At 26.9% G+C, this 15,162-nt stretch overlaps 1 protein-coding gene across 9 annotated transcripts in view; it reads left to right on the top strand.

Annotated features, from left to right (window-relative positions):
• The window catches only part of LOC129606923 (paired box protein Pax-6), a 277,309-nt gene that overhangs the window by 97,924 nt on the left and 164,223 nt on the right, over positions 1-15,162 (top strand). For 6 of the 9 annotated variants that reach the window (XM_055517576.1, XM_055517582.1, XM_055517571.1 and 3 more), the window contains one exon: positions 8,638-8,866. In XM_055517576.1, coding sequence (XP_055373551.1) covers positions 8,638-8,866 — 229 coding nt within the window. Of the gene's footprint in view, positions 1-2,116; positions 3,899-8,637; positions 8,867-15,162 lie in introns of those variants that run through there. The other 3 variants (XM_055517596.1, XM_055517604.1, XM_055517590.1) reach the window with 2 other exon arrangements.

Below are 15,162 nucleotides of genomic sequence, written 5' to 3'. Positions count from 1 at the left end.
CACGGAGGAACGGACGGACAGACGGACAGAATGAAACTAATACGCACTTTTTAAAAAATTTTTTTTTGAAAAAATGGTTAAAACAAGATTGCACGTGAAATAACAGCAAATTTCATGCTTCAAACATTGTATAATCGTATAAAAATAAACATCTATATATGTATGTATATGTATACAAAATTAGTAAAAAGTAAATTCCACTACAAGTCCACGAGATTGTTTTTGTGTTAAGCATCTATATTCTATACGTATGAAGATGTGAAAGGAACAGATTAGTTTTTAATCCAACACACTCATGTATTCTTCATCTGATTCATTTTTTATATAAAATTTTCATCCTTTTCTTGTTCTCTTTTTTTCTTTCTTTTCTATTTCTCTCTTATATATTTTTCTCTCACACAACAGTTTTGAATAAATTTTACATTCTATTGTAAAAATATATTTTTAATAAAATATTTAAAAACATTTTAAATGCATAATAAAATTAAAACTTGACTATCAACAACAGCTTAATAATAATTCCAGTTTTTCAATCAAAAAAGAAAAAAGAGAGAAACCGAAGGATCGTTCTATTGCACCAACCACTTTTTACTTTTTGTTAATCAATTAATCCAAAAAAAAATTGTTACGCCAAAAAATGAAAACGCTAATAAACACTTTAGACTAAAAAAGTCAGGAATTTTTCAAAAAAACTAAAAAGTAAAAGCTAAAAAGCGAAAGTGGTTGCAGGCAAAGGATCATCCAGCCAGAACCAGTTCATAAGAAATTTAAAAAAAGAAAATATTTTTAGAGAATTTATTTTATAAATAAGAGTAATTATTTTGTAATACAAAATAATAATTTTTTTATTTTAAATTAAAAATCCTTTAAAAAACGACGGACAAGATTCGAGATTTCAGGAGTCTTTTCCTTGTTGATTTATTATTTACTATTTTATATCGTAAGAATAATGAGCAAAAAATAAATGTTTCCTTCGAATTATATTGAAGTTCTTTGCGAATTTACATAAACTCACACACAGAAACCCATATAAAAATATAAAAGCACATACATGCATATGCATGCATTTATATGCATATAAAATATATATATCTAAAGCAGAAAAATTTTAAACCTCCCAAAAAACAATGCTACATAGTTATATACAAACAAAAACAAAATTATAATTTACACACATACACATTCATTTTATTCAAAAATGTACCCATGGATATGTATTTGTATAGGTATGCGTATGAACGCATGTACCATTACCATATAATCGCCACAGCATACAAAAATATGCATGAATATTAAAAATTCGTATGTGTGCGTATGCTTGTATATACAACACACACACAAAAAAATTACTCCGTTATTATTTTTTTCTACGTTTTCCTTCTTTGTTCTCTTCTTCTCATAAACAAGCACATGCCAAAATACGTCAATCCAAATATTCAGATAGGTTACATACGTATGTAAACACTCATTCAATATTACTAAATCATGTTATTTTTATATATATATCTCTGTAGATATGTATGTATATGAAATATCATATATAGAGTCATGTTGGGTGTGTGTATAAGTGTGTATTGTATCTTATTTCTATGTATATATAGTTTGCTGTTGTGACGTTTTTCAATTCGTCATTTCTATCGTATATTTTTATCTCTTTTAATTTTCGATTTTCGGTTGCGTATACGTAATGTAAACGTATATAAACACGTAAATAAAAGAACCTTATTCGCGTGTATATACGCATGCAACACACGTATACACGCAAACGCAAAACAAACATTTTAAATTTTTAATAAAAAAGTAAACAAATAACATAAATCAACAAACAAAAACAATTTTACATTACAACTTCACAAATCTAAATAAAATAAGTATGCAAATAAATAATGGTATGTAAATGAAAAAGGAAAGAAAATAAAAAGGAAAAAATTAAAAAGGATTCTTTTTGTTTTATTGTTATTATTTTGTTTATTATAAATGTATGAGCTCTCTCTCTCTCTCTCTCTCATTTTCACTTTCTCTCTCTGTTCACATTTTTATATTTGTTTGTAATACTTCTGTTTCGGTTTATGTGTGTTTGTAATTAATATGTTTTATATTTTTTTTTGTTTGATTTTTCTTTAATTTTTTTTATTTTTGCTTTAATGTTTTTGTTATTGTTGTTATTTTGATTAGTGAACAACAGGAGGAAGGAAAAGTAAAGAAGAAAAACAGAACAATTTTTTTAATAAAAAAATGTTCTTGTAAAAAAAAAATTTTTATTTTGGTGGCCGATTTTTTCTCGGTTGAGTTGATAGTAAAATATTCTACTCGAAATAACAACGTGCGTTTTTTTTATTTTCTTATAAAATTAATTTTACATGCAAAAATTGTGTTCAATGTATATATATATATATATATATATTATAATATTTTGTTCTCTTATTTATATTAATTACCAAAATTTATTAATTTAAATATAAATTTTGGAAAAAAAATTTTTAAAAAATATTTATAGTACAACCCGGGGGGGTAGTGAGCCCCGCGTCATAATTTACGAAATATTTTAAAATAATTATTTAAAATTAAGTAAATATTAAAAATATATTCAAAAATATTAATTTTATAGAAAAAAAAATCATAAAAAAATTAATAACAATGCTCAAAAAATAAAGTGTAGGTAAATTAAAAGAAATAATTACTTAATATTAACAAATTTTTTTATTAAAGTGTGTTTTGGATTGTAATTTTAAAAAGATATTTTAAAGAAATACCAGAAAAAAAAGCAAAACAAATCCAAAAAAATGTTATTAAAGTGTGCGGGAAAAATATTTTAAAGAAAATTGGAAATGCAATATGAAAAACAAAAAACAAACAATGAAAAGATGAAATAAATTTTCTCAATCTCGAAATTTAATAAAAAAAAATTAATAAGAAAAATGAGGAAAATTTCAAATTAATTTTGATTTTGATGATAAAAATAAAAAAATTAAATAAATAATTTAAGTTTCTGAAAAATATTTAAAAATATTGAGAAAGGAAAAAACATAAAAATTAAGAAAGAAAAATTTTATTTAAAGTTTTTAAATTAAAAAGTTTAAAAGAAAAACAGTGTTTTTTTTTATTTTTAACTCCGTTTACTTCCTTTTCCCTTTTTTTCATATTTCTTGTTTTCCAAAAATAAATTATAAATTGAAAAAAATTAAACCTTTTTTAAATTTTATTAATTTCTCTATATAAGTTAATGTTTTGGTTTTCTCGTATAAATTCTCCACCCGTCGCAGAAGAAATTTTTTTCCTTCTCCTAATTTTCCCATCCTCCTTACCTCCCCTTTTCTGTAATAAATAAGACAAAATGACAAAAACTCAGTAAAGAATTCCGTGTTTTCCGTTATGTGTGTTACCGTCGTCATTTTTTTTGTTTGTTTAATATTATGTGATGTGCTCTCAAGAAACAAATCAAGAAAGGAATATAAATATCAAGTTTAAATTTTGTGAATTGGGCAACGTATTAAATTTTTCCATTTAATATAATTAAATTATTAATTAAAATAAAAATAACAAAATAGTAAAAATATAAATATTATACTAAAGAAATAAAAAAATAAACAGGGAAAAGAGGAAAATGTTTTGATTTAATATTAAAAATCATCGTAAAAAGAATTATTTTTAAAATAAACACGAAATAATGATGAATCTTTTTAAAATTTGTTAAAATTTTTTTCATAAAAAAAAACAAAAAATCCACTGGAAAAAATAGATTTATAATAATAAAAAAATATAACAAAAGATAAATCAAAAAAATTAATGATAAAATTTAATAATAAAAGATAAAAAAATTAAAAATTAAAACTACAAATAAATTACAATAAAAATAATACAAAAATGTATTTAAACAGTTTGTCTGTATATGAAAATGGTAATATAATAATAAGAAAAATGTAAAAATTATATGTCAAAATTATATTAATTTTTCTTTTTTTTTAATTAAAAATTAAATTTTTTGTTTCGCTTTGTCCTACGTTTTTTATTTTTACTATGATTTTTCTCATCGCCTTTTTTAAGCAAATGTGTATGTATTAACACTTTATCAACCGGTAGCCTATTTATCGGCTTTTCGATTCCTTACGCTCATCGACTGGTAGCCTATTTATCGGCTTTTCGATTGCCAGCGCTTATTGATCGGTAGCCTATTAATCGGCTTTTAGTTATCGCCGGTTTTTGTCAGTGGGTTGCTCCTTTTATAACTGCGAAGCGCAAACGCCGTTAATTATTTGCAGCTTTGTACTGACCTCTTCAATTTTTTATCAATTATAATAGTTTTTTACCGTTTCTAATGGATAAAGAAAGTTCAGATGAAGAGTTTTGCTTAGACGCTTTGTCAGACTATAGCAGTTATTCAGAAAGCGACAGTGATGGTGATAGAGATACCATACTCTAAATAGATATTAAAAAATTTAATTATTGTTACCTTAAATTTATTTTATGAATGTAAGTTAAACAGGCAATAAATTGTATAAAATAAATACAAAATAAAGTATAAACATCAATAAAATTCCAATACTTTAAAACAACACAACAGAACACAATGCATAGTGAAAATTTAACCGGTACTGAGAGTAAATTCGGGCGCGACTTAGCCGGTACTTACTGAGTGGCAGCCTCAACCACAATCGGTCGATAAAGTGTTAATATAAAATCAGCCCTATCATGAATTCCGCTCGTAGAATTCTACAAATTACGAACTTAGCTACGACGTAGAATTTTAATTGATCACAAATTCCTTTCGTAGAGACTATAAATCAGCAATTGCAATACAATTTTTCGAAGTGTCAAAATCAGTATTTTATTTCAACTGTCAAATGTTTATTAATGTTGTTTGAGTACACAACTTTCATTTTCTAGTTTTTGAGTGGAAAACTTTTTTTAATATGAATTTTTTTTTAGAAATACGAACGAAATTCATGATAGGGCTGAATATAAGGGAACAAGGGGCCATTAAATAACCTTATCCATAATTTACAAAAAAAATCAGTTTTAAAATCGCCTTTTATAAAAGCTTTCAACTCGAGGATTTTTATAATTCAGGAAGTTCTAGATTAAATCTTAAAAATTTTTTCACACATGTGTACAAATCTGACAGAAACTGAACTTTTTACTTTTGAGGATTCGGTATAGAAATGTAATTAGTTTAGATTTATCGAACATGTTTTATTGTAAGAGCCTAAATTAGAACTAAATTATCGAAAATCCTCTTCATAATTTTTCTTTTTACTTAAATGATTCCATGTAAAAATATTTGGTAAGTAAATATTGTGTTTGTACATTATATGGAATGTACTTGAAATTTTAGCTGTTAAAGTCGCATATTTTGACATTAGCGTTAATGATTTTAATATTCCACAACTTATTTTCGAACGTGCTAACCACCTTATTACAGCTTATGCAGAGAAAATAGCAAAGTCAATAGCATTATTGCTTGTTCCTGTACCGCATTCGACACGATGTATGCTATGTATGTATGTACCTATATGAAACTCCAATTTTACAATAGAGAAGCCAGGGGAGAACTATCATCATAAAGTAGTTGTAAAACTTTTTCTTCCAAGGCAATACCACGAGAAAAATTAAGAATAATTTGACGAGGATATTATGGATTCCTCTTTTTATATATTAATATATACATATACAAATTGTAAGGTATTCTTTTGGTAAAATTTTCTAAGATTTATAAGATACTGGATTTTGAATTATGTATTACGATGTAGTATAAAGATTGTTAACTTCAAAGTTTATGATACGAGTCCATCCAGTAGCCTAATACTTATATAAAAGATGTGAATTACATTGAATTTTCCTCAATTTTATTCGTAATACTTAAACTCAATTTCTTAATTTAAAATAAAAGCTGTAATATTTCCTGTGAATTGAAGTGTAAAAAAAATTGAACAATTTAAAATAAAGATCAAGTATTAACTGCTTGAAAAACAAAAATGACTTTATGATGAATGTAAGACAACTTTAAAATTACGATATAGCCACATTAAAACTAGAAAATTTTGCTAACATGTGTTTGGATACTACAACCGCTTCTTTTAAAATTTTAAAAACAAAATAACTTTTCGTACTATAAAACAGCACTATGATAACATAATGAGTTTATACAGTGCTGCTTTGAACACCGGTACAACCTTTAAAGATCAATCGAAAATAAATTAATAATACTTATTCAACAGAATTTTAATTTATTCTTAGCATATACATGAACATATAATTGAATACAACATATTTATTATAACAAGCTTAGGTTGGGTTGACGCGACTATTAAAGGATACACTAGTTTTCAACTATTGAAACTATTGATGATTTTTAAGTCGATATAATACTATCGTCAAATAAACATCACTTCTTGTCAATTAATATATTTTGAAAAATGGGCGAGAACGAAATATGGTTTTGAAGTTCATGAACTCCATAACATTATTTTCAAACGTATACACGCTAATTTACATTCAAATTTCACTAATTACATCAGTGAAAATTGAAAATTTCTTCTTTCAATTTCTAAGTCCAAGTTTCATTATATTTCTAATATTCTTTCTTTAGAATGAATGAACAAGAGAAAAAACTATGTCATAGTTAAAGTTGGCCTTTGACACACAACATGCCGTTTGAATACCGAATTTAACTGAGCGTTTACATTAGCGAGTTATTGGCATAAATGTTTTAATGTATATAATTTTACTAATATTCTAAAATATCTCAACTTGTCAGTTTATTGGCAACCAAAAAAAACTTTTTTTGCTTAAGCAGACGAAAAATTCAAAAAGTTTAAAACAACAAACAATTTTTTTATCGATAAAGTAAAGAATGACAAGTTAACAAAAGAAAAATATTTATTAAATAATAAAAATATTTAAAGTTAATATTATGCCCATTACAATGCCTGTGTGGTTTACACAGGCATTGATAAGTTTAAATATGGTTGATATATACTTTTTTTATTCATTCCATGTTTGATTATAATTACACTATCATGTATATACCACTATTATATGCTTCTTTACAAATTAGATGGAGGCCACCGGTTGCAGTTTACTGTCCTGCAAGTTGCGAAAATATCGAGGGTTCAATATATCGATAGTTCTCCAATACTAGGATACACTTAGGCCAAGTAGGTCCATCGTGATATCGCTGGATCTACATATCCCCACCTTCACACTCTAACCAGACCAAGTCTTTTATTAACCGGTTTAAGCCCCTGGCATTTACATCCACCAGGTTCGTAATTTCCAAAAAGAAATGCGACTCACGGAACTGTTTGTTTTATAATATGTGTTTGATAGCACAGGAGACCATTAGACTCTTTTAGTGCTGCATATGAGTACTAAAGCGAAAATTATACTGAAATGTTTAAAACGATGAAGTTAAAGTTTTGATAAAATTTAAAGCTCATTATAGGCTGAATTGTTGGAAACATTTTTTCGAAAACAAATAAGCCCAACTGTGAAAGTTCAGTAAGTAAATTAGTATGTATAATTTAGAATTTGTATGAAATGCATGATATACTCGTATGTAATCATTTTTCGTATTTTTTTTGAACACATTTAACACGTTTTACTGGCAAAACTATGAAAAATAGAGGAAAATGTTATATGGGTTAACTTTTAGATCACATCGTAGCGCACCGAAAAAAAAAATAATAGCTGCATCTCGAAAACTGTTTTTCAAATCAATTTAATTGTAAGACCAAAAATAAGGAACATTCAAGTTCATAATGATAACTATATGCTTTATGGTTCCGAAGCTATAAGCATTTATTTATATGCAGGAAAAGGCCGGTACCAGAACTTTCAGTAGAGCGCGCATAAATGAAAACTCCTCATAAATAAAAAAAATTAAAAATTTTTAGACCCGTTATAATTATGCAAAAGAATTTTTTTTTTTTAAATTTTGTTGAACTTCTGAATTATCGAAAATTCCTTTTCTTTTGTTTTTTATTTTTAATTAAATTCACTAATTTTCTAAATATACTTTTATGCTCTCTTTTCTCTTATTAACCATATCAATTAACTTAAAAAAAAAAAACACAAAAAAAATGTTAAACTTTAATATAAAAATATTTAATAAATGTCAATGAATTGATGTGTAATTGATAATTTATATATAAAAAAAACTCTCATTTACTCAAAAATTTAAAAAATTATAAAAATGATATGAAATATATGAAAAATAAATTAATTAATGATTGTGATTGTGAATTTTCATAATTTAAATTTAAATTAACCATAAAATCATTGAAATATTTTTAAATGTTTTCGAATTCATATTGAAAAATGAAAAAAAAAATTAAATATCCAAACTGTGTGTTGAAAATTAATTATTGTGTAAATTTTTAATTTAAAATTTTAATACTTAATATTAAAATTCTTATAAAATATTAAAATTTTTCCAAATTTTTCTTCCATTTTTAAATTAATATACAATAAAATATCAAAAAAATAAATATGATAAAAAAAATAACATAAATATTTTATGCTCTTTGTGTATATTTTTGTTATACAAAAATTATATTTAAAATAACAAATAAAAATATAATATTTAAATTATTTTTTTAAAAAAATATTGTGTTCAAATCTAAATAAAAAAAACTATAGAGCATATAATGCATGGTCATGGATCAGTTAGTCAGAGTGCATTATTTGGCTGTTCTGCAGCTGGTCATAGTGGCATTAATCAATTAGGCGGTGTTTATGTAAATGGACGTCCACTACCTGATTCAACACGTCAAAAAATTGTTGAATTAGCGCATTCAGGCGCTAGACCATGTGATATATCGAGAATATTACAAGTTTCAAATGGATGTGTTAGTAAAATCTTAGGCAGGTAAGTTTAATATATTATTTAAGGTACAAATATATATGCATACTGTACATATGTACGTAAAATATAATAATATAAATCCTAAAAATATATAAAAAAATATGTATTATTATGAAGACTATAACATCTCCTTTATATTATTTAATTTTTCAAAAAAAGTTTTTGATTTATATCAGGTCTAGGAATTAGTTCTTTCGATTTTTCTAAAAGTTGGCGCCACTTATTAGGCGAAGGTTGTCAGCCCTGTTTGCTATATTGTTTTAAAGTACAAAAATTTACCTTTAAAACGCAATAAGTCACAACTCATAATATTAATAATAACATATTTTTTTTTTGAGCTAAAAATGTCGAGTTTCGTGCCTGAAAAGTTCATTTTGCGGGCAAGTTTAATAACCTTCTTTCATTTGAAGAAAACGGCTGCAGAAAGTTATCGTTTGTTGTTAGAAGCTTATGGTGAACATGCTTCTACACAAAAAACATGCGAAAACTGGTTTCAAAGGTTTAGAAGCGGTGATTTTGACGTTAAAGACAAAAAACGTTCAGGTCATTATGTGAAGGGTGTTGTTGTACTACGAACTTCTGAAACCTGGTGAAACTATTGATGGAGAACGTTATCGACAACAATGGGCCCGTTTGAAGCGAGCTCTTGCTGGAAAACGCCCAGAATTGGATAACCGACATGATAAAATTATTTTTCAACATGATAACGCTCGACCACATGTCTCAAAACCGGTCAAGAACTATTTGCAAAATGTACGATGGGGATTGTTATCCCACCCGCTGTATTCACCAGACATAGACCATTCTGACTACTATTTGTTCGATTGCATGAATAACGAGTTGATTGGACAGCGGTTCACGTCTTTTGAGGATATCGAAATATGGGTAGTTGACTGGATTCCTTCAAAAGATGAGGAGTTCTTTCGACACGGAATTCGAAAATTGCCTGAAAGGTGAGGAAAAGTATTGACTAGCAATGGGCAATATTTTAATTAATGTGATTGTCCTTTTTTCTTTGAAAATAAATAGCATTTTTGTGCAAAAAAATTGAAGAAACTAATTCCTAGACCAAATATATTATTAAAAGTTTTAAATTTTGTATTATACATACGTCTTATAAGTATCTGTACTTCGCAACAAAAAGAATAAGCTGTGGCGCAAATATCTCTCCACTAAAGGCGACAGGGACTATGATAATTGCCGATTGTCGTATGATCAATTTAAATTAGCAGCAAAACAACGTTACGACTACTATATCTATAAAACTTCGGATAACCTAATACGTAATCCCAAAGTCTTTTGGAAGTTCATAAACCATAAGAGGAAAAGTGAAAGTTATCCAACCTTCTTGAAATTTGACGGGAATACAAGTAATAATTCCCAAAATATTTCTGAATTTTATCGTAACTTTTTCGCCGAATCTTACTCTTTTTCATCTTTTCAATTAAATGTCGACAACTTTCGGCACATTGAGAACTATCCTAAAACTACCTTTACAAATTTTGTCACGAACTCTTTTGCGGTTGAAAAATATCTTTCTAATTTGGGTTGTAGTCTTTCTCCTGGACTAGATGGAGTTCCTGCGATTATTTTAAGCAGGTGCTACTCTTCCCTGGCGCCCATCTTAACCTTAATTTTTAATAAGTCTTATTCTTCGGGTATTTTCCCGTCCGTGTGGAAGGAAGCTTTCATTAGGCCAATCCATAAGAAAAACAATAAAAATCGTCAAACTATCGTCCTATAGCCAAACTGTCGGCAATTATTAAGGTTTTTGAGTTGATGGTATATGACAATATTTATTTTCATTGTATGCCATTCATTAGTGCGCGTCAGCTTGGCTTCTTGAAAAAGAAATCAACGATGACTAATCTAGTGGAAGCCACGACAGTTTTCTCAAATAATATGGAAAATGGGTATCAGACGGACGTGATTTACACAGACTTTTGCAAAGCCTTTGACATACTACCACATGAAATTATTATTTTAAAATTGAAACTCTTAGGATTCCCTGAAAACTTCTTAGCATGGATAAAGTCATATCTCTCCGGCAGGACTTACAGAGTCCTCTTTCGTTCAGCAATTTCCTCGCCTTTTTCGTCTAATTCTGGTGTACCCCAGGGTAGTCACTTAGGTCCATTGCTGTTCATAATTTCAATTAATGATGTTGTTTCGATGCTAACGCACAGTGAGGTATTAATATATGCTGATGACATGAAAATTTTAAAAAAAATAAGCCCTACAAATGATGCGTTGTGTCTTTAGAATGATCTTAACCGATTCTACGGCTGGTGCTCAAGTAACAACCTAAAAATCAATGTAAGTAAATGTGCACAAATGTGTTACTCTAGGCAAAAACGGCCAGTTTTTACAAACTATACTTTGAATGGCCAAGCTCTTAGTCGAGTTGATTCAATAATACACCTGGGTGTTTGCTTCGATAGCAAGTTATCATTTATAAACCACTATAATCATATCATATGCAGATCAAGCTCGATGTTGGGTTTCATTCAACGCTGGTCAAAGGAGTTTAATGATCCTTATGTCTTAAAATCACTCTACACATGCCTGATCCGTCCTCATCTTGAATATGCTTCACAAGTATGGTCACCCTATTATGATATACATATTAATAGGATTGAGTCTATTCAAAAAAATTTTTTGAGGTTCGCACTGCGCCTTCTTCCTTGGGAGAATCCCATCATTCTTCCACCTTACGAGCACAGACTCAAATTAATTGACCTACCCACACTGGGTAAAAGACGTGACGTCGCGGATTTGTTATTCATTTTTCAGCTTATGAAAACTGACCTAATCTCCCCCGACATTTTAAATAAAATTGTGTTTAATTCCAACCTAAGGTCTCGTTCTCCGGATCTTTTCATGGTTCCTTTTCATAGGACTAATAATGGGAAACATGAACCTGTCAGCAGAATGCTGCGTTTATGCAACAAACACAAACACAGACTTGACTTTTCACTGAAGAAAGACACGATGAAAAAGCTTCTATTTACTTATAGTTAAGTACAACCCTTTGCTTTATTTTAACAAATTCTTGTTTTAGCTTTTCTGTCTATATTCATATTTAATGGAATATTATTACTAAGTTTTATTTTGTATAATTTTTAAATTTAATTTTTAAGTCAAAAATTTGTTCTGTCTAAAAAAATATGTATCTGTATATTCATTCTTTAATTTTAAGTTATGTAAAATGTTTGAGCTAAACATAAATAAATAAATAAATAAATAAATAAATATGTAAATAATACGTCGCCATGAAGTTATACTCTCCTGTCTTCAACAATCCGTTGGAAAAGGAGAACTTTTTACCACAATCTATAGAGTTACTTTTTTCGAATTATTTATAAATTAAGCTTAATTTTGGGATTTAGTTTCAATTTTCATCACCCTGTAAGTTATGCAACAGTATAATTATAATACCAAAACTATAATCACAACTAATTATTTTAACAACTTATTGAATGCTATTTTTTATTAATTTTTTTTTTTTGTTTTTATGCTAAACAATTTTATTAGTATAGCAAATTACTATTTCGAAAAATCACTGTTAGTTTGTATTATTATCACAAAGGTTTGGTTAGAATTAGAATCTTAGATCAATCATTTCACACTAATCATGCCATAAGACATAAAGTAAGCAAACTATCAGTTGCAATAACAATTAAGCAATAATGGAGAATGAAATATGTTAAAATGAAAAATTACAATAAAAACGTAGACAATGGTAGGAGTAGGAGTTTAAGTACTTAATACAAAGACTGACATTAAATGATCTTAGAAGTAAGCAGGGTTACCATGCAAAAACTAAACTGCAATATTAATTTCGAAGTACTCGTATAGGCTATGTGAAATAAAAATTTTTATTTTATTGTGCAAATTCAATTTTTTCTACTTTACTAGTGCTAACATTCTTAAAGTTAATTAAAATATTACAAAATTGATTTAAAAAAAACTACCAGGCTCCGCTAATTTTTTTAAGGTTTTCAATAAATGCCACACTACGAAAAAAATATTGCAATTTTTTTTTTCGAAGTATTAAATTGATTTTTATGTATTTTTTCAAATTTGAGAAAATGTAGATTTAATATTAACAAATTGTTAATTATATATGAAATGTCTCCCACAATGCATACTTTTTATATAATCGCATATATATTCCTATATTTTTCATGTGTTTACTAAATTAGTTAAATTAATATGCTTCTTAATTCATAAAAATTATTGCATATGCGTATTTTTTTATGTTAAAAGTATGTGATTTAAGTCATATTAGGAAATTTTTTTTTTTTTTCCTTCTTCACTCCTAGGAGGAGTATAGGGCTAGTGCATGATATCTATCATGCACTAGTTTCTATAGTCATAGAGAGTTAGCTACCGTTGTTTTTATTTATATAAATTATTTCAGTTTATTAATAATTACTGTTTAGTTTTCTTAGTCTTTAGTATCGAATATTATGAATATTTGAAAATTACTGGTGTAATATTTTTTAGTATTGCATATTAAGTTATATAATATTGAATACAATTATATAGTGACCTGACCGGGGTTTGAACACGAGATCCTTCGGTTAAAGGGCCGGTACCATAACCACTGCACCAATGGTCAGGTGGTTTCCTCCATATTAGGAAATTTTCTTCCATATTAGGAAATACTTTATCATATTAAGTGAACCTAATTCATTGATTTACCTTAACTACAAACAGTTTGGCAAACAACATTTTTAAGGTATCATGGAAGAAAATTTGTTTAATCTAAATTGAATTCAACACGATATGTTACGGCAAGAGATAATCGAACTAAAATGTTATGGCGAGTCGAATGGACTAGGCGAATTAAAAATGATATTTTATATTATGATCGGCGAATGCTCATATTGGCTAGATCCAAAAAGTTCCTAACGTTAGACATCAACAAACCTACCGAAAATAATAAGATTAACACCACACATATTTACATTGTTTTTGCTTTTTTGCAAAAACAATTGAATTTTCCTATCTCCTTAGCAATGTCGGGGTTTTTCTTCATTAATTTTATTAAATGCTCGAATTGCTTTTGGTTCGCTTTTTCTTAATTAAATTAATATTCAACAATCAATATTTTTTACAATAATTTGTAGAATTCGATGAACTTACTTTACAGATAATTTAGATTTTTCCATTATATCACTATAAATGCTAATATCCAATTAAAAAAAATCACTAAATTTTCAAACCAAATTTATTGAAAGGAATTAAAATGTTAATCAATCACATGTTGATCACGTATTATTTAATTTATTATTAACATTGTTGATCACGTAAATGTTAATAAAATCACATGTTGGTACGTATTATTTATTATTATAAAACAAGTGCAAAATTTAAATAACTAACAAAATCAAAAATTAAAAATTAAATTCCGGGAAATCATCGGAAATAAATGCGCTTGTGATATGTGAGTTAAGACTCAGCAAATTATTGAGTTTTTTTTAAACCATATTTCTTATTTTCACAGCAGTTAGAAATAAAAGTTATTCTAATTCATAGTTTTGGATACATATGTATATATATACAAATTTATACATTTATACATATTGTTACATATATACACAAAAACAAATACATGCATTTACATATATATACATATACGTTTATGTATATGTATTTTATTTAAATAAAACTAAATTAAACATAAAATTCAATTTTAATTTAACACTGTCATTACAATATAAAATAATAGTTTAGAAAAGATTATGTTATTTTAAATTAGAAGTAAAGTATGTATGTTGAATTTGCATTAAAAGTACTTACATACATAGTAAGATAGCGATTATATTAATAATTTTAAAAAATGGCTTTTTTAAAATGCAGTTCTTAAGGTTAGGACTGCAAAACTTTCAAAACTTCATGTACAAATTCAATGTAAAGCTTTTAAAGCTTTGCAGTTCTAGCCTTAAGAACTGCATTTTCAAAAACACCCAGCCTTAATAATAATAATTAGACAAATGAAATCATGTTATTTTATAATTGGAAAATTGCACATTATTATGAGTACTGAAATTTGTACAAACTGAATTTATATATTTAGATTTGTAATAGATTATACAATACATGCTAAATAGTATGATGACACCACCTCCACCCAGTAAATTTTTCATAAAGGAATTTATGTACTAACCTGGTTTACAGATTTTGAAATGCTGATTTTGTCTTTTATAAATATAATTACATAAAGAAATTTATATAAATTTTTACCAAATTTAGATAAGTAGATAGATTTAACGTATTCATTTATCACAAAA

Source organism: Condylostylus longicornis, unplaced genomic scaffold (genome assembly GCF_029603195.1).
Source record: "Condylostylus longicornis isolate FDR11 unplaced genomic scaffold, ASM2960319v2 ptg000003l, whole genome shotgun sequence".
Classification (NCBI taxonomy): domain Eukaryota; kingdom Metazoa; phylum Arthropoda; class Insecta; order Diptera; family Dolichopodidae; genus Condylostylus; species Condylostylus longicornis.
Note: the sequence above shows the minus strand (reverse complement) of the source record. Positions and strands in the feature narration are given on the sequence as shown.